The sequence below is a fragment of the Nyctereutes procyonoides genome, unplaced genomic scaffold (genome assembly GCF_905146905.1).
Source record: "Nyctereutes procyonoides isolate TBG_1078 unplaced genomic scaffold, NYPRO_anot_genome, whole genome shotgun sequence".
In the NCBI taxonomy this organism is placed as follows: domain Eukaryota; kingdom Metazoa; phylum Chordata; class Mammalia; order Carnivora; family Canidae; genus Nyctereutes; species Nyctereutes procyonoides.
Genome location: NW_026575160.1, coordinates 7,040,753 through 7,065,555, shown reverse-complemented (window position 1 = coordinate 7,065,555; position 24,803 = coordinate 7,040,753). Strand labels below are relative to the sequence as shown.

The 24,803-nt window shown below is 35.4% G+C and overlaps 1 protein-coding gene across 1 annotated transcript in view; it reads right to left on the bottom strand.

The window, feature by feature from the left end:
• The window catches only part of HDAC9 (histone deacetylase 9), a 910,451-nt gene that overhangs the window by 10,069 nt on the left and 875,579 nt on the right, over positions 1–24,803 (bottom strand). The window contains 1 exon segment of the mRNA XM_055314616.1: positions 6,178–6,325. Coding sequence (XP_055170591.1) covers positions 6,178–6,325 — 148 coding nt within the window.

The window sequence follows — 24,803 nt, the reverse complement described above, 5'->3', positions numbered from 1 at the left end:
TATGTGTGCTGATAGATGTTAACTAGAGTCATTGGGGTAACTATTTCACAATATATACATATATCAAATCATTGTTTTACACTGAAAGTAATATGTGTTACATATCAATTGTCTCAATAAAAAAAACCCAGCAAAATAAATTAATAGCCCCAAGTGGTAAACAAGCCAAACATGGATCCACAGGTATATGGATAAACAAATTAGGGTGGTTTATGCATGGGGATAATGCACAATAATAAAAATGAACAAACTATGATGAGATGGATCTCAAAAACATTATGCTTAGTGGAGTAAAAGAAGACAGATAAAATGCTGTATGAATTACTGATTCCCTTTAAATGAAATTTAAAGTTTTGTAGAACTAATCTACAGTATTAAAACTAAAAAAAAAAAATCTCTGGAAGAAGTAGCATTGACTAAGAGGCATGAGAAAATTTTCTGAGTGCTGGATGATGTTCATTTAAGTATGGAATAGGAAAAAAATCTTTTGATTTGTGTGTACTATTATATGTAAGGTATACCCCAATTTGAAAAAAGAAAATGAAACTAGTTCATTGTTAGAACACAGATCAGAAAACCAAGAGGAAAGATTTCATATATAAGATACAAAATCAAGGGAAGGGTCTGATCATGGAGAGCTTATGCGTCCTGTTAACAATGATGATCTTTATGCTAACGGCAATGGAAAGGCATTGAAGGGTTTCGAGCAAAGTCATGACAGAATTTGCCATCCAGTTTTTTTGTTTTGTTTTGTTTTTAAGAGCTCCCTGACTGCTGTGTAGAAAATGGATTGGGAAGGAGGCAAAGTGGATATGGGAACTAGAAAGGAAGCTAATGTAAGAGTTTGGACGAGAGATGAAGGTACTTTTAGACTGAGTGTTGTCAGTAGAAGTTTAAAAAACCACATGGTTTGCTCAAGCTATTCTTTCTCTCTCAGATACCTTTCTTCTTATTTCCTAGGTAAAATCCTATTTTTCCACCCTGGCTCAGTTGTTCTGCTCTGTGATTTGTTCCACATTTCTAGGCCTGTGTGAGATTTTCTTTTATTTTACAGCTCAATATAGCAAATTACTTGTCACTTACTATAGTTGGTTGCTCATGTCTAATCCTGTGGTAGGAAGAATAATAGCCCCCAAAATGTCTATGTTCTAATCCCTGGAAGCTGTGAATATGCTAACCTTTCATGGCTAGATGTGATAAAATTAAGTACCTTGAGATAAAGAAATTATCCTAAATTATCCTAGTGGAGCTAATCTAATGAGTCTTTTAAAGCAGAGAATAGTTCCCAGCTTGTAAACCAGCCTGTCCAGCTTTCTTCCTTCAGTCAAAGAGAGAAGTGATAAGTGAAGAAAGGTCATCAGGATGTTAAGTTGCTGACTTTGAAGATAGAGGAAGGGGGTCACAAGCCAAAGAATGCAGGCAGCTTCTGTAAGCTGGAAAAGACAAGGATGCAGATTCTCCCCTAGAGCCTCCAAAAAAGGACCCACGCCCTGACAACCTCTTGATTTTAGCCCAAAGAGACCTGTGCCAGCCTTCTGATCTATCATTTTAAGTCACTAAATTTATTTCTAAAGATGAATTTAAATACTTTTTTAAAGATAGCAATAGAAAACTACTACATTCCCCAAGTATATGAACCTTTTGTGGACTACGAGGAGTCTTTGTAACTGTGCCCTTCAACACTTTGACACATACAGAATATTCAGAAAGTCTTTAAAGATTGAATGGACTGGGATATTCTTCTTCCTCATTTTTCAGGTTGGAGGATAATCCTGTAATCTGTCAGCATCACTACCAAGTTTTTATTCCATCCTAAATATAATTCCTTTCTCCATTCAGATAGACACTTTGCCGCCTCCTCCTTTATTATGTTTATTTAGCCAATCCATCTTTATGATATGAGTTCTATGAATTCTAGTCATCTGGAAATTGATATTGTCAATTAGTACTACAAAAGAAAATAAATATAAAATACACATTTCGAAAACATAAAAATATAAAACCACTGATTCTCTCAGAAAACAGTGAATTAAGGGAGATAAGAATTACTCAGGTATATTTATAAAGTGTTATATTACCATTTTAACAATATTTTACCTTCCATCTTCTGTCTTTAGTGATTGACTGATTCATCCATTCATTCGGTATTTATTACCTATAATATATTAGGCATTCTGAAAATTTTAAGTTAAGTCACTTAATCACAGGTTAATTAACTCAATTTCTTGCTTAGAGATTATTTGTGAATCTCTTGTTTTTAATGACTATACTATTCTTTTAACCTATGAACACTTAGATGCCTTTCTTAATTTACTTATAATTCTATTCAAATAGAATAGAAATGTTTTTCCTTATAAAACATTTCTTTAAAGAATTCAGAATGGAGCCCTGAATGTATAAATGAGCACTGGATTGAATCCCTATCATACTAAGTCAGACTTCATATATGCCCCATGACCACATAGTAGGCACTGAACACAGAGATAAAAAGATAGTCCAGAGGAGGAGGAAAAAGAAGAAAAGAAGAGACATATTATCCTTCCTTTTATCAGGAACTTCCAAATCTCAATCCACTTAGCCCACTTTTCAACTAAGGCTTTTGTGACACTGGATATGTGGTGAATGAAAATTAAGGATAAAATTTATTTTGGAATGTTTGCCTGCTTAGATAAACAAGTACTCAAAATAAAGGTATCATAGAGAAAAATCAGAAACCTGCATAATTTGTACAATATTTAGCTTTTAGAAGCCTTGGGGACACAATCCTAAAGAATGGAAAACAAAGTTGTGTTTCTAGGTATAGTAGACATTAATAGCGGTCTATATTTCTATATAAATTTTCAGAAACAGAAAAATGAGGTCATTAATGTCCTTGGCACTAGTGATAGGTCATTCAAAGCTAAGGTAAATGATACTTGGGGTCTTCCAGCTTATTGCTATACCTCTTTTATATTCATGAATAAGACAGTTACTAAAAAAAATAGCTAGACTTGGAATCATAGATTTTCTTATGCTTTTGTATTATATAATGATTTGAAGCCATCTCTTCATGAGAAAAGTTGCCAAAAGTTGAAGATGAAATGATTAAATAAACAACCAGATTGGATTGTACTAAGAAATCTAACATGATTCACGTTTTAATCAATAGGTCAAACTGACATTTGAAAAATGTAATTTTCAGTTTTTGTTTTGGTTTAAAAAAGAGAGAGAGAAAGAGACAGTCAGGATTTCTAGGGTGTAAATGTGTTCTCAATAACATCATGGTTGATCATCCTAAAGTTCTGATTGCCAGAGAGAGCTTTTTCTTGATTTTTAGCAGAGCCTAAACTAGTATCTAAGAATAAACCTGAATACTGCACTGACCTTTTCAAAGCAGAAGCATTTGAAACAGATATCCACCCAATGCAAACTATAATCATTTAAAGGTGCAGTCTCCTAGCAAACAAGGAAAAACCTAAAATCACAGTTCTCTCTTCTAAATGATATGGTATATGTGACCAGGTCTATCTATTTAAAATTTTTTGAACATATAACTGGGCCCTATTTAATTTTTTTGTCTTTTTTTCCTGATCTGCTATCTTTTCTTTCTTGCTCAAGTCCTTTGCTACCTGAAAATTATGTTTTGAAAACTGTATTTCGGTTAATCATCACCAAAATGAATCTCCACATGTCAGCCTTTTTCTAATAATTTACTCTTCATGGTCCATCAGTAAGTTGTAAAAATGAAATGACTGTTTTCACTGTGTTGTCATCTCCCTCCTAACCCCCCTCCAAGAAAAATGAACAAAAAATACTTACAATGGTTCTTAGCCAGGAGCATTTTATCCCTTATTCACTAGTGGTAAATGAGTCAGATATGAGTTGGCCAGGAAAAGAACTGCTTTACCCAAAATCTTAGTACAAAATGAGTCATCTCACTCCAAACACCAATATATCCTCCAAAATAACTGGCAAGAATTTCCTATAAAAAGAATCTTGCCTTCACTCTTTTCCATCCATTTAGCTTTCTGATTTTTCTAATTTTTAAATTTCCTGTGTACTTATAATATTACATTCATAACAAAGGCCCAAGAACATGTCCACCTCTTTATCTCATTCTGAAAGTCTTTCCTGTATTGAGTAGGGGGACAATTCTAATAGCATGCCCCTGAAAAGAATAAGTGTTCATGGCTTTCAAGGGTTCTCTGTCTCTGACTCTGATGAAATTCATGCATGGTTCAACAGAAATGCAAAAGTCAATTCTAGAAGAATTTTTCTTTTCCTGTGCTGAAAAAGTACAAACCCATAGAATGTATTTCAAGCAAAAGCATTTTTCCATAAAAAAATCAACCAAAATAGATACAATGTGTCCAATACTGATAAACAAACATGAATCCAGGTCACAAGCTTCAACTCTGTCTCCCTATACACCAGAACATTCCCATTCTATCTCTGCCATCAGAGGAAGCTTAAAAGTCACTGTGAACTTAAAAAAAAAATAAAAATCACTGTGAACTGAAGCCAGGGTTAAGTCCCTGTAGATTATCAGAAGTCAAACACTCTATTATTTACCTGAGGATAAGCAAGCATGCTTATAAAGCCAATTCCTGCCAAAGTGCTGAGACTTTTATACCACTTGGGGTATATAACAAGACTTATTATTCTTAATTATCCTAAGTAAAATTATTTACAATTCGTTTCACTCAGGTTGGAATTTAGCTTCATTTCTCTATATTAAATGAGTTCTAAAGAGTAGATATATTTCTTTTATATCCAGCACCAACATATGTTAGTTTCCTCCGTTTTATAGCCCTCAGATGACAGACAACTAACCGCATTTGGCCTTGGGAATAACTGCAACACCTTTAGATTATGAACTTGGTTTGATTCTTAACTGGGAATGGCAGGGGGTTAGTTTCTATTATCAAGAAAGTAAAATAAGTTTTCCCTTATGCTCCAGATGCCCATATGAAGATGTTTTTCTAATACAATATTGTATAACTATTTTTTTTCTACAGGTAATCTGGTCTTTAAGCGGTTACAGTAAGAAAAAATACTTGCATAAAAATGACATCTCTTATTCAATGCATCTCCTGCTTTTGAAAACAAGATGTTAAATCCATTAAACTTTGACTATCCAGTAAAAGCAAGAAATCTAAAACTGTCCAAATTTGTACATTCTTGGGAAAATTGCCAACTAGGTACTAGGTAGCAGGATCTGTGTAATTAATAGTGATGTTATTGATGGAGGGGAATATGATTGCCTTCTCATAAGCAATTTAAAAGTACAAGCTGGCAGAGCTTTAGTAAAGCCTCACCTGATTCATTTTTAAATTGAGAAAATGTGACTTTGAAGCCAGCCACAGAAAGCACCAGTGTTAATAAATGTACATTTATGATGGTTTTGGTTGTAGCAGACTTTAAAAAAATCCCGAAAGTAACAATGTCTGTATGATAGGATGATGAACACCAAAATGCACAAACTGACAAACATTTCTTAGAAGGAGAACAAGCAAACCCGATCTTAAGTTAACCTTATTTTTTTTCCCTGAAAGCTATATTCATATGAAGACTAACTGGAATCAACTTCTTATCATAAAGTAGAATAAAATCAGACTCAGGAGTTCACACATTCCTTTATACACACTCTTGTCTTCTTTGGAGGCAACTCCTATCTTTATCCAATCCTTGTACCACAAGGACAGTCATAGAAGGAGTTTGGATGTATTTAGGTTTTCCAACTGACTTGTAATACTTCCAGCTTCCCCTCTCCTTTTTTTCACTTTGTTATATCAGTAATTTTGAAATGATGATAGAATGAAAAAGAATATCTGGAAAAATACAGATAACTAAGGAAAGAAGTGAAGCTCACAAGTAGCTCTTTCTATAATAATCTGCACTTAAATTATCCAATGAGGAGTGATTTCTCACCATGTATCTCATCCACTCTAATTCTCTGTGAACTGCAACTACAGGTTCTAGCTCTATCTTTCCCATGAAGAATGAAACAAATGAATTCTTGGTGGCTTACTGAATTTGCTGTGGCATCTGTGACTTTGAAGAAGACAGGTGGTGGAAGTGGAGGAGACAGGTGAAGGAAAGCCTGGGGGCGGGGGGGGGGGTGGTGGTGGTTCACAAATGCTAATGATGAGCCTGGATGTTACTGACCTTAATGACTCCCCCATGTTGCATCCATACCTGCTATCTTCTGAAGCAAAGGGCTGTTCTACATCTACTGTCAGGGAGGCCAGGGCAGAAACGGTCTCGGTCTCCTCCTGCAACTGAGTCCCAGCCAAAGCACAGCCCCTTGGCACAGCCACCATCCTTACTGACTTCCAGTACTTGCCTAGAAAAAAAAATGCATCATACTTTTAATAAGAATTTTAGAGTAGTATTAACCAGAATACTTGTATAGGTCCAACTCAGAGCAGTTATTAAGTTAAAATTCTCTATGTTATACACAGTTGTAATTTGGTTTCTTAAAAGTTATGATTAAGTCTTTTTCTCAATATAAAAATGCCAAGTTGTGAAATGCTCATAGTCCCAAGCCTGAGTCTCTCCCTTGCTTACAGGGTAATAAAGTGAGGAATAATCTGTGGTCTAATGAACCCCCTATCAGACTGACAGCTGTCTCTCCAATTAAGTAAGCAAACTCTGGGCTTCATGCCCTCTGGGAAACCCTCAAGAGACTAGGGGGTAGAAGTCTCATGGAGAAACTGAATGAAATAGTAATGTTAAAAATTGCTACTTTGAGCTATTACCTTTTTATAAAAAATGAGGTTAGAATATTAAAGAAAAAGAAAAGCCCAGAAATGCCAGCATGAATTGAATGGCAACTTTGCCAGAACAATCAAGTTTGTTAGTCCTGGATGTTCTTTCTTTCTCAACCCCAGGGTGTGTACAAGAACAATAATTGATTTAAAACTTTAATATATGCATTGGCTGATGTTGGCACTCTTCCATATGTCAGACGGAAGTTTCATTTTTTTTTTTTGAGACAGAGAAGGGGAATGAGAGGAAAAGAAGAGGTCATTTCATGAGAACATGCCAGCAGAATAAATATGAAAAAGCAAGTCAATGGCCTTCTTGCAGCCCAAAGCTATTTTTTGGTCAAGTATTGAGTAGTCCCAAATCAAAGCAGGAGAATCCTACTAGATGATGACATGACTTACCAGATTAAAATGATCTCTGCAGCCTGACCAGGAAGGCAGGAATTTGGCATGGATTGGGAAGGAAGATAACTGGGTTCTGGAGCAAGCTCTGCCACTGACTGTGCTATAATACTGGCAAGACTCAATGGCATTTCATTTCTTATTCTCAAAATGGGAACGGTCTAAAATCACTTCCAGCTCCAACTAACATTTTGCGATCGACCTCTCCTTATCTTACTGCTTCATAAAGGTATAGATATCACATTAGGGGAGGAGACTCGGTCTCCCCATCCACTTCCAATACCAACAGAACCTTCTGACATAGTTGTCTACTACAACTTTATTTGCTGTGATCACTTATTCTGACCAAAGTCCGAGAATCATAAAGCTTTCAATTTGGACCAAATGATAGCAATTCTAATTGTGAATGAGCCCACAGCCTAACATTTTTTGAAAGCTACAACTGTGCCAGATATTGGGGACATAAAGATACTTTCCTCATACCAAGAAATTCATGGTCTAAAATGGTAATATTGTATGGAAAAAGTCCATGCGATTCTTTAAACTTTTTTTTTTTTTTTAATGATAGTCACACACAGAGAGAGAGAGGCAGAGACACAGGCAGAGGGAGAAGCAGGCTCCATGCACCGGGAGCCCGACGTGGGATTCTATCCCGGGTCTCCAGGATCGCGCCCTGGGCCAAAGGCAGGCGCTAAACCGCTGCGCCACCCAGGGATCCCAGTCCATGCGATTCTGAAAGCAAATAAATAGAACATAGACTTATGATGATGAGAAAGTAAGAGAAGAGTTACCAGAAAAAATAGTACTTGGCCAAGTATTTGAAAGACCATCAGAAGTTAGTCAACTTGAAATACAGAGAGGGAGGTGGTGCGGGGTACAAAGTCCACTGCTAGGAACAACTAGAATGTTTGGAAAAGTCTTGTGTGTGATGAATGAGACTGTTGTGACAGACGTAGGCTAATTACCACACAATCTTGAATAACATGTGCATGATCTTGGACTTCAACCTGTAGGTGAAAGGGGGCCATTTTAAGCAGAAGAGGCAAGGAATCAGGTTTAAGTTTTTAAAAGATCCCATTTAATAGATCATGGACAATGAATTGGAAGGATGATGAGAGTGGTAGCAAGAAAACCAATGTCACATCTTGGCAAAAATCCAGGTGGGAAATGATGATGTCTAAAACTAAAAGGAAGTGACAGAACAGTAATGAGAAGCTGGACTAAAGAGAGGTTTAGGAAGTAGGCAATGAGAATGTGTCTTGGGTTATGCTATAGTGTATCCTTAATCTCTCAACTTTGAAAGATGACCCTGAATTGACAATTCTATTCCATAACCCTAACTTTTCTAGATCACAATGTCATTATAATCTTCCTTGAATTGGAAATACCATATACCATCTATAAGTGCATTAAGTTGTGTTTCACAAAATACTATTAACCATTATTTTAGCTCATAATATTCAGAAAATTGGTGATGCTGAATGACATCCTTTTCTTTTTCTCTAGAGTGACTGATACAGGGTCTTTAACAAACAAACAACAGGTGGTTGGTGGTTTATGGGTTAAATTATGTTTTATACAATCTAGGAAAGAGAAACCAGCATTACTAAACTCCTAATATGTGCCAAGGACTGTTAGGTGTTTTCACATTCATAATTTATAAATCAATTTAATCCTCATGATAATTATGTAGGCAATATCGGGTAATCTTTCTAAAGTCACATGGCTAGGAAGCAAAAATGTGAAATATTCATCTGGGACTGACTCCAAAATATCTCTTATTCTGTATTCTGTTGTCCTCCTATATTTAGTTCTCCTCTACCTTCTTCCTACTACACATTAAAATATGAAAACAGACTCAACATATAAACATCCCAACTTAAAAGAATTATGTACGTTGCAAAAGAGTTATATATTCTTTGCTTTACTAAAGAAATCATATATGGTAATAACAGGTTACCTTTGTTCCTCAGATATGTGATTCAGCTGATCAACCTTTTATTGACTCTATGGTATGATATATTGCACCAAGGGAGACAACTATGTTGAGACTAGCTCTTTTACTCTTCACTTCTTATAACCTTATACTATTGCAAGTACCTGCTTACCAGGTAAGACACTGACAAAGCTATCATAAAACAGGAGACAAGTGCTCAGTGAAGAGCATGAGAAAGAAGTCCATTAAAGATGGAGCCCTGAACCAGAGGTCAAGATTTCCAGATTGGAGACTACACACTAAATCCAGAGAAGTCATTTGGATCACTCTGGGGCATAATCTCCACATTTATAACATGATAGTGGTGGGTTTGATGGCAATGAAAGGGTTATCCCTGCTGTAATTCCCAATGATTGTGATTTTTCTGATCTCATGTTATATAACACTCTTAGATGTTATAATGAATTTGTTATGGAAGAGAATCTTATCTTTCTGTGAGTTTGTAAACCCTAGAGGAGGTCAGTAAACACTTACTCTTAGATAATATGACACATCTAGAATAACCAAGTGCTTTAATTTTTAAGCACTGTACTTTTTCCTTAAGAAAGGAATTCTTGACCATAGACAAAACAAACATCTTTACTCCCCAAACACAATCAGGACAGAAGGTGTGAATTATTAATAATGATTTTCAGTGGAATGACTGATAATGATCCTTCAACATTTAGCCTTTATGTATGTGAGTAGTAAGAAAGATTTTAAGTAGCTAAGACCTTTTTGAATAAAATTTAATGTGTATAAAAGATCCTGCTAAGTTAAGATTAAATGTTAGAAGTTTGGTTTTTATCCAAATGTATGAGGTTTCTGACTCAGAAATAACCCAAAACTTTGAATTCAATATGGCCTCTGGCAAAGCCTATAAAAACAAAGGAAATACTCTACATTAATAATGCATTCATAGACTACTATCTCTATTTGTAAAGGAGAATAATTAAAATGGAAGTGGGTATAGCAGACTGTGCAATATGCAGCCAATTCAAACTCCCAATTTATGGGTTGTATTTTCACATGATGAGTAGGGCTTTTTCTTTCAGGAACATATGTGCCAGAAAATCATATCTGTTGGCATGAGAATAATATCCTTATTAGCACACAAGAGAAACAAACCAAGGTTTATTGCTAGAGTTTTCAGGAGCTATTTATAAAGTAAAATATTAGTAACAACCACCACTGGGTTGCTCTCCTAAAGCAATAAAACTGTCAAAAGAGAGAGGGTTTCCATTAAAACTGGATATGCACACTCTTTCTTTGGTCATATCCTCTATCCTTATTAGTTTTTTCCACTATGTAAATCTCTCCACTTTTCAGTACTTTATCTTTCTTTTCTTTATTTCTCTCTCTCATTCTTTCTTTCTCTCTCTCTTCTTTCCTTCCATTCTTCCTGATTATTTAGCTTTCACTATTCTGCATTTGTGTTTTGTCTGATAAAGGCAAAGGAAAGAATGAATCTAAAATAAACTTAACAGCTAATGTATGTAGACAGTCAAGAGTTAGAGAGGAAGCCACAGATGGAGTGTCACTGGGTCAAATAAGAGCCAGGAGAAGGCATCTTGCAGGTACTGTGCAATCAGATTTCAGTATAAACCACATTGTTCTTGGTAATGAGCAATTTGGAAAAAACAGATATTTGATGATATATGAAGGTCTGTGTTAAAAATAACCCATCTGCCAAAAGTCTTCCCAACCAAAGCCTTTGACATTTTGAAACCTCCTGATTCCAGAAACCTTGCCCTTACCATTCTCGGGGCTTAGAGTCAGGTCTCAGACTTGTTCTTGCCATTTGAATAATATTGTATTTTGTTTATTACATACCATGTTCTCATAGTACGAGAAGCTGGTAGTAAACCTTTTCTAATCCCCAACAACTTCAGAGATTATTAACTCCTGGGATTTACAAAATGCTTCACTTCATGGATTCTCCAGAGTTCAGAGCTTCTTATAGTTTTTTAAGAGAAAAATTTAAAGCTAAGTGGAGAACTTTAGTTGGTTCCAAAATATTGTATATATGCAAAAATAAAGATGTATTGTAAGTTGTTATCAATAGAGTGACCAGATAATTTTTCATCCAAGTCAGAGCAATTTTAAGCTTAAAATGAGGCTAAAAATAAAAAGTATATGTCACTGAAATGTTTATTTATTGGTCAACTAATTGTTTTTATCAGTGGACCTATAAAATATATAATAGTCCTATTCAAAAGTTATTTTCATAACCAAAATTCATTCTAAAATAACTCATGTGTGCCAAAGTACAATAACTAACTACTCTATGTTGATTATCTACACAGTAGAAATAACAAGCAGAGTTATGATTGCTAGTAAATAATCATGGCAATAAACTTTATGGCCATATTTCTCACTGGTAGACTATCATTGCTATTTTTATGAGAAATGCATTTTTCTTTCAATGTGGTTTAAATATTTTAGATTTTTTCATAAAATTGTCTATACTTCAAAGTGGAATTTTATGGTTAATAAATTTGAAACTGTGGCATCTTTAATCACTCTTCTCAAGAGTCTGTAGTATTTTAGATTGACGAATACTGTCTTCACAAGTGTGGTGCTATGTGGTAATTTCTGCTAAATGTGGAATATTTTCACTTCCAATTTTTAAAATATTGAAACAAGTGACTATTCCATAACAAATATTTTCATGACTAATGTCTTTTTCCTCCTCTCATAGGCACCTTTCTTTGGCAAACATTTTATGTAAGCCAAACTTATCAAGAAAGTTTTCTCCATTTGTGTTCCTACAAAATTTTACTTACTAAATTTAGATGCTGCAAAATCATATGACTTCTCAATTTCATTCTATTCCAGGACAGAACAAATTTAGGCCACTATGAATAGGAATTTTATCAATGATTCTATCAACAGATAGGTATCAAAATCAAATCCTGTGCATGGTTTGCATGTTTATCCTCAACTTGTTCATTTATTCCCTTGCTTTTGTAGGGATCAATTTAAATGTTTTTCTTTAAATTGGTCAGAAACACCATTTCTGTAACTGAAATGCTTTAAAAGCTTCAAAAGCTGTTACTTTTGCTGCATTTCATAACTGTTTTTTATCAGTGTCACTGAGTATAGTCTACAGTCAATAAAATTTACCAATTCTAAGGGAAGGTTATGATACATGTTGACAAATGGGTGCAGTGATACATATAACCACTACCATAATCAAAACATAAAATATTTTCTTTGTTGCCAAAACCTCCTTTTGGCCCTTTGGAGTCAATGTATTACTCTCCTTTTTGGCCCCTGACAATCACTGAAATTCTGCCACCATACATTTGTCTTTTCTAGAATTTCATATAAATAAAACCACACACTATGTAATCTTTAATATCTGGCTTCCTTCACTTAACATAATATTTCTGAGATTTAAAAGATTCTCATCTGTCTATAGAAAACCCAAAAGACTCCACCCCAAGGTTGTTAGAACTCATACAGAAATTCGGCAGTGTGGCAGGATACAATGAGACTGAAAGAGAAATTAAGGAGTCAATCCCCTTTACAATTGCACCCAAAAGCATAAGATACCTAGGAATAAACCTAACCAAAGACGTAAAGGATCTATACTCTAAAAACTGCAGAACGCTACTGAAAGAAATTGAGGAAGACACAGAGATGGAAAAATATTCCACGCTCATGGATTGGAAGAATTAATATTGTGAAAATGTCTATGCTACCCAGAGCAATGTACACATTCAGTGCAGTCCCTACCAAAATACAATAGACTTTCTTCACAGAATTGGAACAAATAATCTTAAGATTTGTGTGGAATCAGAAAAGACCCTGAATAGTCAAAGGAATATTGAAAAAGAAAACCAGAGCTGGGGATATCACAATGCCAGATTTCAAGTTGTACTACAAAGCTGTGATCATCAAAACAGTGTGGCACTGGCACAAAAACAGACTCATAGATCAATGGAACAGAATAGAGAACCCAGAAATGTGCCCTCAACTCTGTGATCAACTAATATTCAGCAAAGTAGGAAAGAGTATCCACTGGAAAAAGGAGAGTCTCTTCAGTAAATGGTGCTGGGAGAACTGGACAGCCAAGTGCAGAAGAATGAAACAAGACCATTCTCTTACACCATACACAAAGATAAATTCAAAATGGTTGAAAGATCTAAATGTGAGACAGAAATCCATCAAAATTCTAGAGGAAAACACAGGCAACAACCTTTTTGAACTTGGCCACAGTCACATCTTGCAAGATACATCTATGAAGGTGAAGGAAACAAAGGCAAAAATAAACTATTGGGACTTAATCAGGATAAAAGCTTCTGCACAGCAAAAGAAACAGTCAACAAAACTAAAAGACAACCTACAGAATGGGAGAAGATATTTGCAAATGATATATCAGATAAAGGGCTAGTATCCAAGATCTATAAAGAACTTATCAAACTCAACACCCAAGAAACAAAAAATCCAATCATGAAATGGGCAGAAGACATGAACAGAAATTTCTCCAAAGAATACATGTACATGGCCAACAAGCACATGAGAAAATGCTCACATCACTTGCCATCAGGGAAATACAAATCAAAACCACAATGAGATACCACCTCACACCAGTGAGAATGGGGAAAATTAACAAGGCAGGAAACCACAAATGTTGGCGAGGATGTGGAGAAAGGGGAACCTTCTTACACTGTTGGTGGGAACGCAAACTCGTGCAGCCACTCTGGTAAAGTGTGGAGGTTCCTCAAAAAGTTAAAAATAGAGTTACCCTACAACCCAGCAATTGCTCTACTGGGGATTTACCACAAAGATATAGAGGTAGTGAAACGCTGGGACACCTGCACCTCAATGTTCATAGTAGCAATGTTCACGATAGCCACACTGTGGAAGGGCCGCGATGCCCTTCGACAGATGAATGAATAAAGAAGATGTGGTCTATATATACAATGGAATATTACTCAGCCATCAGAAAGGACAAATACCCACCATTTGCCTCAACGTGGATAGAACTGGAGGGTATTATATTGAGTGAAGTAAGTCAATCAGAGAAGGATAATCATCATATGGTTTCACTCATACAAGGAATATAAGAAATAGTGAAAGAGATTATAAGATTATAAGGGAAAGGAGGGTACAGGGATCCCTGGGTGGCGCAGCGGTTTAGCGCCTGCCTTTGGCCCAGGGCGTGATCCTGGAGACCCAGGATCGAATCCCACGTCAGGCTCCCGGTGTATGGAGCCTGCTTCTCCCTCTGCCTGTGTCTCTGCCTCTCTCTCTCTCTCTCTCTGTGACTATCATAAAAAAAAAATAAAAAAATAAAAAAAAAGGAGGGTACTGAGTGGGAAAAATTAAAGAGGGAGACAAACCATGAAAGACTCCTAACTCTGGGAAACAAAGGGGAGGTGGGCAGGGGGTTGGGGTAACTGAGTGATGGACACTGAGGAGGGCACATGATGGGAGGAGCATTGGGTTTTATACTATATGTTGTCAAATCCAACTTCAATAAAAAGAAATGAAAAAAAAAGATTCTTATCTGTATCTTATTGTCTCTATTTTTGTTTCTTTGTATGAATATGATTTTTCTTTTCTCTGGCTTCCTTTAAGATTTCATTATAATGCACCTCAGTGTGATTTTATTCATGTTTATTCTGCTGGAGGTTGATTGAGCTTCTCAGATCTGTGGATTTTCACTTTTCATCAAATTATAAAATCTTTTCCCACTATATCTTTAAATATATTTCCAGCTGCTGCCTTTTCTGGGACTATAATTATAGGTATGTTGGCCAATTGATGCTGTCCAATATGCCATTGATATACTACTTTTCAGCATTTTTTCTCTATTCTTTACTTTGAATAGTTTCTATTACTTCTTCAGTTTTTTCTTGGTTTATTTATTTTGTTTTGTTTTTGTCTTCTGCAGTGTACACTCTGCCATTAACCCTTCCAGGGTGCAGAATTTTTTATTTCAAATACTGTATTTTTCATCTCTACATCCTCCATTTTCATGTTTTTTAGGTTTTTCTCTTTTTTTAAGATTTTATTTATTCATGAGAGACACAGAGAGAGAGGCAGAGACATAGGCAGAGGGAGAAGCAGGTTCCCTGTGGGAGACGCAATGCAGGACTCGATCCTAGGACCCCAGAATCACACCCTGAGCCAAAGGCAGTTGCTCAACCATTGAGCCCCCAGGCATCCCGGTTTTTCATTTCTTTCCACATTATGCTTGCAACTTTCCTTTTCACACCAGAAATAACTAACATTCTTGTCTGGTAATTCTATCATGAATTTCTGAGTCAGTTTCTGTTTAATTTGTCTTATATTTCTAGGTCATATTTTCTTATTTTATTGAATGCCTGGTAATTTTCATTTGGAGGCTGGACATTGTTCATTTGAACATTTATGGTTATTGAATTTTGTTGTATTCTTTGAAGATGTTGGATTTTATTTGGGCACATAGTTAAATTACATGCAATCAGTGTGATCCCTTTGAGGTTTGCTTGTATTCTTTGTTAGACTGGCTCCAGAATAGGTTTTAGCATAAGGCTAATTTAGTCCTAAAGTTAAGGGAAAACCATTTTGATATCTCTACGTATTGCCTTATGTATTACAAGGTCTCTCTACTCTTGCTAGTAAGAATGTAAACTATTCCCAGTCCTGTGTGAACCACTTGAATTATTTAACCTACTGGTTACCAATAGTTAGTTCCCCATCCTTCTGGAGTTTCACCTCATGCATGTAAAATAAGTAAGACAAAGGTTCGAAGAAACTAGTATAAAGATAGAACTCTTTGTGCAAAAACTTCATCTCAAACATTCTGACCCACAAATTCTAGTCACTTGAGTCTCCCCAAACTCTGATTACTTTATCTTCAACTCAGAAAACTACTGGATTCTATTTGGATTCTCTCTCTCTATGCTGAATCCTGGAAATTGCTTCATATTTGTAAATTTAAGCAACTGTAGATCTCATTTTTCTCTTATTTGTTTCTTGCCAGGATCAGAGGCCTTTAGTATCTGTTGTCCAGTGTCCAAAAACATTGTCTCATATATATGTCTTTTTGGTTTTCTTTTATTTTTGATCAAAGGACAATTCCTATAGTAGTTACTTCTTCATACATGGGCACAGAGGTCCATTTACTGAATATTTTGGTTAATGAATTCTAACTGATTAGAAAAAATTGAATAAAATTTCAGAAACTATTTACAAAATAGTTCAGTATTACTGTAGAATAATCATCTTAAACATTTCTAAAGTATGGTTGATAATGGGCATCAAAAAAGAAATTTTGATTACAAAATTTGAACTGCCATGCTAAAGGTTTTTTCCCTTTGTCATCAATATCAGCTATATTTCAAAAACTTTGTATTTCATGTAACTGTTCATTTACCTGTATTTCATCCTGTGTTTATATAAAGGTATTATGTTTTGAGAAAAATAGCTTAAATTTCCATTGATAGAATATTGAGCCTGCTTTTTTTAAGTTTTTAATAAAATTTTCTTGAAATCATAATTATATTTTGTTAAGTTATTTATAAAATTTAAGGAATTTATGGTCTCCATAACTAATGCCAAATATATTTCTGCTCTTCCAGATTAAGATATGCTCCGCTAACATCTAAATTTACATATTAATGCAAAATCAAATGATTCAATTATCAGTGTTATATTTTCACTGTAATTTACAATAGCATCTACAATAATACCCTGTTTCTTTTTTGGCAAATTTATTTCTAAAAGCTCTACTTTGATTCCATAAATTGAATGAAAAATATCAAACCATTATTTAACTGATTTCATGTATAAAACATCTAAGGATGGTGTTATCATTGAGCCAAAAGTATTCTTCCAGTGAACTCAACACGTAACAACTATTACCTCACTTTGGAGCTTGAAAAGAACACTTGAAATTGAAAGTTTATTTTAAACATGTAGATGCATGGTCTTTTTATCTAAATAAAAAGTCATGCTTCATAAAGTGATACTTAAATGCACATTCTTCAACTATACTTGTTAAACAGCCTCCTTTGGCCTTAGTTTTTCTTTTTGCTTTGTTTTTCTTTCAATAATACTAACTTTTAAGGTGGACTTTACTACTCATTCAGCAGCATTATGTCTTCAGGGTTCATGTCAGTCATGATATCACTATGTCCTCATGATGAATGATGAATATTGACAAACATTTTGTGTAAGTTACATGGTTATTATCAACTTTCTTAGGAAACAGCAATTAAGCACTACATTTTTAAACATGCACATTTGTTTTTGAACACCTTTCAGCTAATAGTATTGATAGCAAAATTAAAATATGTAACTAACCACAAAATAAATAGTTGTGGAGTTGCAACATTCAATAATTGATGAAACCTGTATAGAAGAAACACTCAGAGTAAATGCTACATGCAGGACTACTTTTTCTCTATTTCTTGAATATATTTTATCCATCCCTAACATTTTATTTCACACATTTTCCCTAATTCTACCTTCTGGTGGCTTGGTGCTTTCATGCATGTCACAAGCTGTCACTACAGCACACTTGCCTGGTTTACCAGGTGGCAGGAATGTTGAATATTTCTCCCTCCACCTTCCAGGCTGGAATTTTAGGTGTCCTTTATGCCTGGTGTCTGTTATTTCAACACTCCATCCAGATACCACTTGTTTCAGATTTCTCATTTTTCAGAAGTCAAATTGGTCCCACACCCTGTTTTGGTAAATAAAGTTTTACTGAACTACAGCTGTGTTCATTGCACACTGGTTTTGGCTGCTTCCTTGATACAATAGAAGAATTAAACAGCTGCAACCCAAAGCCTTACATATTTACTATCCTACATTGTAAAGAAAAACTTTGTTGACCTCTGGTTTAAAACAAGGAGGTACATAGACTAAATGTTACTTTGTAAAAAATTACCTTGGCATCACTTTAGAGAATAGATGAAGAAAACAAGAGTGGATGTGGGTAGACCACTTTGTAGGATATAGAAATGATCCAGAAGAAAGGCTATGGAAGCCTTATTTGGGACAGTGGCCATGGAAACAAAAGTAAGTGGATAGATGAATGAAATGTTTAAGGTACATGACAAACAGGATGGGATAATGGGTTGGATGCAGACAGTAATGAAAAGAACAACATGAAAATAATTCCTAGATTCCTGTCTAGCAAAACTGGAAGGATAAGGATGTCATCTACTTGGATCAAGAAACCTGGAAAAGGCTGAGGTTTGGGGAAAGAATAATGACAATGGCTTTGGACATGTCGACTAGTTGTGCCTTTGTGATATCAAAGGAAGATGCTGAGCTAGCACTTTAATAAACATTTGGAACTCAAATCTGAGGTCTGAACTGAAGATACACAATTTTGGAGTTATTCTTGTAGAGATGACTATGAAGCTATGGTCTGGGACAAACGATAAGTAAAATGATATGAAGCATTTATTGAATGCTTATGGCATACTTATGATAATGTAGATGTTATTTCATATAATTTCAAAACCACCTTGTGAATCTTTCATTTCCTTTATTTTACAGATGAGAGAACTGAAGTAAAGAGGGTTGAAATAACTTACTCATATTGTACACTTAGAAAAATAATATATAGTGTGAAAAGGATTTAGGTAGAGAATGATGGGCTCAAAAAGCAGAGATTCTACATTTAATGTTGCATCCAGGGGTGTTAGGAATGGCTCCAACAGTCCATTTCATTGGCTAAAACGTGGACAAAAAGCTGGTTCTTGGTGAATGATTTAGAAATGTCAGACATTCTTTGGTTTAATGAAGAGGAAGGGATTCAAAGACATAGGGAGACTGTTAGAATGTATTTGTCCTTTACAACCTACTCATCTACACTGGGAAAGTCCAGAAGACACACCTTTCACCATGACTGTGAGAAATAAATTTGTGAGGGAGAGGAGGGCCCTGGAATTCCTGAAGTGCCTTGTGATTGCTCACTTTTGTATACCATAACTTACAATGAGAATTTTGGTCACTGAATTGGGAAGCCTAAATTCAGTGGGAGTAATTGTATCCTAGGTGGTGGCGGCAAGGGGCAGCATTGAATTGCTTAAGACAAGGTAGGTATTCTTGTCATAATGGACAGGAGAGTCTAAGTAACTGGTTTGATAGAATAGTGGAATGGCCTTTAGAAGATCAGTTTCAGTGCAAGCCAGGTAGTAATATCTTGTAGGACTGGGGCAAGTTTCTTTAAAAGGATGTATATGCTGTATATCATCATCCAATATATGGTACTGTTTCTCTCATATCCAGGATTCACACGTTCACAAATCAAGGGGTGGACATGGGAGTCTCACCACTCAATATTACACTTAGTCACCCATTGGCAACATTATTACTTTCTGTGCCTGAGACCTTATACTCTTTTAGCTTGAAGGTCTTAGTTCCAAAGTGAAGAAAGCTTCTACCAGGAGACACAACAATTATTCCATTGAATTGGAAGTTAAAACTTCTGCCTTGCCACTTTGGATTCCTCCTGCCTCTGAATCAATCCATAGGCAAAGAAAGGAATTACTGTGCTGGTTGGGATGATTAATTCTGGTTATCAAGGAAAATTGGCCTGCTACTCCACAATGGAAGTAAGGAAGAGAATGTGTGGAGTACAATGAGATCCCTTAGGGCATACCTTAGTACCATTATGCCCTATGATTAAGGTCAATAGCAACTACAACAACTTAATTTATGCAGTACTACTAATTCAAGAATGAAGGTTTGAATCATTCCACAAGGTAAAGTACCATAACCAGCTGAGTTGCTTCCTGAAGGCATTGGGAATACAGAATGGGTAATAGAAGGTAGTTATAAATACCATCTATGGTCACATGACTAGTTATAGTAACAAGGAGTAAAATTGTCAGAGGAGTTTCCTCCTTATTTTATTATGAATATACTTGTATGTAGGTATCTTTGTTTTCCTCCACCCCCTTCTCCGTTATCATGTAACATAAGATACATTGGCTTTAAATCATAGTATTTAACTATTGTTAATTTTATATAATAGTATTTAAGTTATGGGATTTGAGAAGAGTAAACATCACTCAAAACTCTAGCTATTCTCCTGGTGAAATGCTTAGTGTGTTTTCAGTTGTACTCAGGAAGTTGTATCATGTTAGGCAGAACTATAACCTTGTTATTGTCTATGAATGGAGATTAAGTATGGTTTAAGATGTGTATGATGCTATGTTGACAAGAGGTGGAATTCCGATGGTTAATTTTTATTGTCAATTTGACTGAGCCACAGAGTCCAGTTGAACATTTGGTTTAACTATTTGGTTAAACATTATTTAGTTAAACATTATTCTGGTATGTTTGTGAGAGTGTTTCTGGATGACCTACCACTTGAGTCAGTAAGCTGAGTGTAAAGGAAACTGCCTTCCTCAGTGTGGATGGGCCTCTTTCAGTAGACTGAAGGCCTGAATAAGGGAGAATGCTCTCTCTCTGATTGACAGTCTTCAGGCTGGGACATCAATCTTCTTTTGTCTTTGGCCTCGGAGTAGAACTTAAACTACTGATTTTCCTAGTTCTCAGGTCTTTGAACTTGGCCTGGAACGATGCTATCTACTCTTTTGGGTCTGTAGCTTGCCAGCTGCAGGTTTTGGAATCCTCGGCCTTAGTTACAACTGCATGAACTACTGCCTTATAATATGTATTTATTTATATTTATATTGTTATTGCTAGTTATATAGATTATGTCTCTCTGAGGGTCCAGACTAATACAGATAGTGAAAAACCCAGGTGAACTTGGAATATCTTGTGATATCAGAAACTAAGAAAGTACTCCCAGAAAGACAGAACCAAGTCAATGGGACATAGGAGTCAGCCCGAAAGAGCTCCAAATGACCAGAGCTAGAATAATTTGAGCAACAAAATAGCAGGAAGAAAAAGGACAGTTCCTTATTACAAATAATTCCCAAATAATAACTTCTAAGGAGTAAGGAAAATAGAAAATCAGTATTGGAACACCAGAGTAATAATTTTTGCAAGTAAGATCTACCATTGGCTGTTAAAATTAGTGGACAAAGGTTTGAGGAGAAACAGGATATTTGCATAATTGCAAACTATTTTCCCAACATATATATATATATATATATATATATGTATATATATATATATATATATATAAACTCCAAAGGGAAACATGGTAACATCACATTGGAAAGCTCCTTAATCAAATGATCAAGGTTAACCTCACCAATAATAAGACATATTGACCTTATGTACCACAGATCTGAAGCACTAAGCAACTGCATCACTGCTGTGATAATTTTGTTCAAAACACACATCCTCACTTTAATTGTGAGGAAACATCAGAGAATACCAAGCCAAAAGACATTTTTCAAACTAACTGACCAGTACTCTTCAAAGAATCAAGGTCATAAAAGGCATGGAAAAACAGGAACTGAGAGATGTGAGAAGACTGAGGCACAAAAACTAAATGCAATGGGTCAATCATAGACTGAATCCTAAAATAGAACAAGAAAACTGGTGAACGCCAAAGAGAGTTTGCAGTTTAGTTAACAGAATTGTATTACTATTAATTTCTCAGTTTCTGCAACTGTGCTATGGTTATATAAGATATCAACCTCAGGGGAAGCTGGGTGAAGGTCATATGAGAACTTTGTATTATACTTACAGCTTTTCTCTAAATCTAAAATCATTTCAAAATAAAAAGTTTAATAAAATTGCCTTTTAAAATTTGGCAGCAGAAAGGCCATTGGTGACCACAGTGAGATTGCTACCAAAATAGAGTGGTTTTGACAGGGATTAGAATTAAGAAAATGGGGATGGCTAGATAGAAACAATTTTCAAGACTTTGTTCCTGAAGACTTGAAGAGAAATAGGTGGTAAACTGAAGGACTGAGGTAGCTGGAGTGATGTAGCTGAATGTTGAAGGCAATGAACTGTTCAAAGATAGCAGTTTGGTAGTTACAGTTTAAGGTTTGTTCATGAGCTGATCTATTTATTTAGGTCCAGCGATGGAGAAAGTTCTCTGTAGAATATATCTAGGGTTGAGATTTAAATAGATTGGTAAAGTAGAAAGGCAAGATTTTTAAGGCAGGTTGAAAGATAGAAGGCCAAATGAATTTAAGTGTTACTGTTTTCAAGATGGATGTAGTAGTGAAGAAAGGAAAAAAAATGAATTAAAAGAAATGATAAAAATATATGATGAAATAAAGAGTTTTAGGTGTGCGGGTCGACAATTCTATGGCATATGGGTCTGATGTAACACTCTCTGGCGGAGATTGGTTTAGGATTTTTTTCCCCAGGTCTGCTAAGACAGTAACAGATGGTCATCTGCTCTCCAGGTTCCTATTATTTCCTTTTTTATTCTTTATCTCTATCTGTGTATGTCTGAAAAACAAAAACCCCTCTTTCTTTGGAGTTCCATGGAGGAATGAAAATACACTCGTATATTTAATCCATTATTATTACCTGAAAATAGTGCCCTTCCTCCATTTTAACCCCATAAATAAGGCTTATTGTTCTCTTGTTTCTCTTTTTTGCTGACTTTCTCTAGTGATTTGTGCCCTTTTGTAATTGATTTCATCCACTTATTTAAATATGTTTATATATATTTTTTGAATTCATATTTTGTTGATAATATGTTTATATATATTTTTTGAATTCATATTTTGTTGACCTCTATCTCTGTATATACTAGGGTCCAAATTAGGGATACTTTTCCCCCAGAATGAAACTGCATTTGCTTCCTTCAGAACTAGGAGGAGACCAAGATAAAAACTCTTTGAAACCCATCAAATACATATCCCCAACTTTAGTGCAGACCTTAGGCTTTTTTGTCATTTGACCCATGGATTTCTCCGTTTGTGTTACTTACTCTATATTAAATTTTAGCTTATTTCTTTTTTTCTCCTATTCCCTTACATTCTAGCAAGCCTAATAATGTATTAAAATAGTCTGTTTAAATGTATACAGAACCTATTATATCTCAAGGGAGGTCTGGTCTAGTGTGTATCCTGAGATACCTGGGGATAGGAAATGTGGTGAAACTTTGTTCTTACCTGTGAAAAGAGAACAGGAAGGTCATATGCTTTAACAGAAAGAAAGTGGGCTTTGATAGCACAGTCAGATCAGAATTCAAATCTTGGTTTTATTGCTTACTGGTGGAAAGACCTTCAACAAGACACCTAACACTTAACACTTGTTAAGCCTCAATTTATTAATGAACAAGATGAGGAAACTATTCATTACAGAGTTGTGTAAGGACTAGACATAATATATAAAAACTTAGCAAATGATCTTCTCCTGTACTTGACTTTCTAACACACCTTATCTCAGTGAATAGTATCAAATGTGTGTGTGTGAAGCTCATCCGGGTGCTAACAGCTGAGTGTACAATCACAATGCATTCTTCTTAAAGAGTGCTCAATTCCGGAAACATGCATAGTTCTATTTATTCTTGTGGTTTGATTAGTTTTGCTTTAGTAGAACTCAAGTGAAAGAAAACTCATAATTACAGATGCAGTTGGAATAAAAAAAACTCAGACAGGTTAAAACTCTAAGCAGATAGCAAATTTTCCTTTCAGTTTTGGTACATTCTAGTATTAGTGTGCCACCAAACAATAATCGGTCTCAACATTTTAGGAGAATGGTTAATTAGAAGTTCAAAATAAACTTTCAAAGACCCCCATGTACAAGTTTGGCCTGGCTCTGATGCAAGCAAGGTTTGGTGGGGTTAATAGTGGGAAAATGTTTAATGCTGCTTTTCTTCAATGAAGGTCTGCCTGGCCCAGGGCTGCAACGTCAAGGCCTCTGTCTAAGCCAAAAAAATCTATGACAAATAGCAGCTCACACCTGACAACAGTCAAGGTTTAAACTCAACAGGGCAGGGATTTGAAATTCTGCCAATCCTTGCATTTTTCTGTGATTAGATGTATTTTGCAAGTTTACAAGGGGCTCCAAAGTAGATTCATAGTTACATGGCTCCTTGTAATTTGGCACTGCCCTCATAGAACTGACTAAACCTCATTTAACCAGAACTTCCCAAACTCCAAATCTTCAGTTAAATTGATTTTTTCTAAACATGTCATTTTTTGAAGAAATGGAAAAAGTATACACAAAAACGGCAAAATGAATGAATTTGTGAGATAGAATGACATATTGGCTAAGACTATAGACTGAAGCTAGACTGCTTGATTTATGATGTTGCCTTTACCCACTTGTTAACTATATAACTTTGGGGAAGTTAATTGACCTAGCTATGCCTCAGTTTACTTGGCATAAAATGGAAGTGAAAAATAGTACCTACTCCATAGGGCTGTTAAGATTAAATAAGTTAATTTATATTAATATGAATGCTTAGAACAGTGGCTGGCACACTGCAAGCACTCAGTAATTGTTACTTTATTATTTGCTAGCAGTTTACAGGGTTTGCATTGTGTGCATAATTTAATCTAATATCCCCCAATAACTTCACTGTAGTAAGAAAACTGGTATTTAGGATAATGTTGCCTTCCCTCCTAACTTCAAGCATTTAATCAGGAGAAGTTCTTCTTATTCTTCTCCTTCACTCTACGCCTGACATGGGGCTCAAACTCACAACTCCATGATCAAGAGTCTCATGCTCTACTGACTGAGCCAGCCAGGCACCCCAATTTTCTTCTTCTTAAGTATAATATTTTTCATCTTTCTCTTCAATCCTTTTTTACCTGCACTGTTCCCTATCA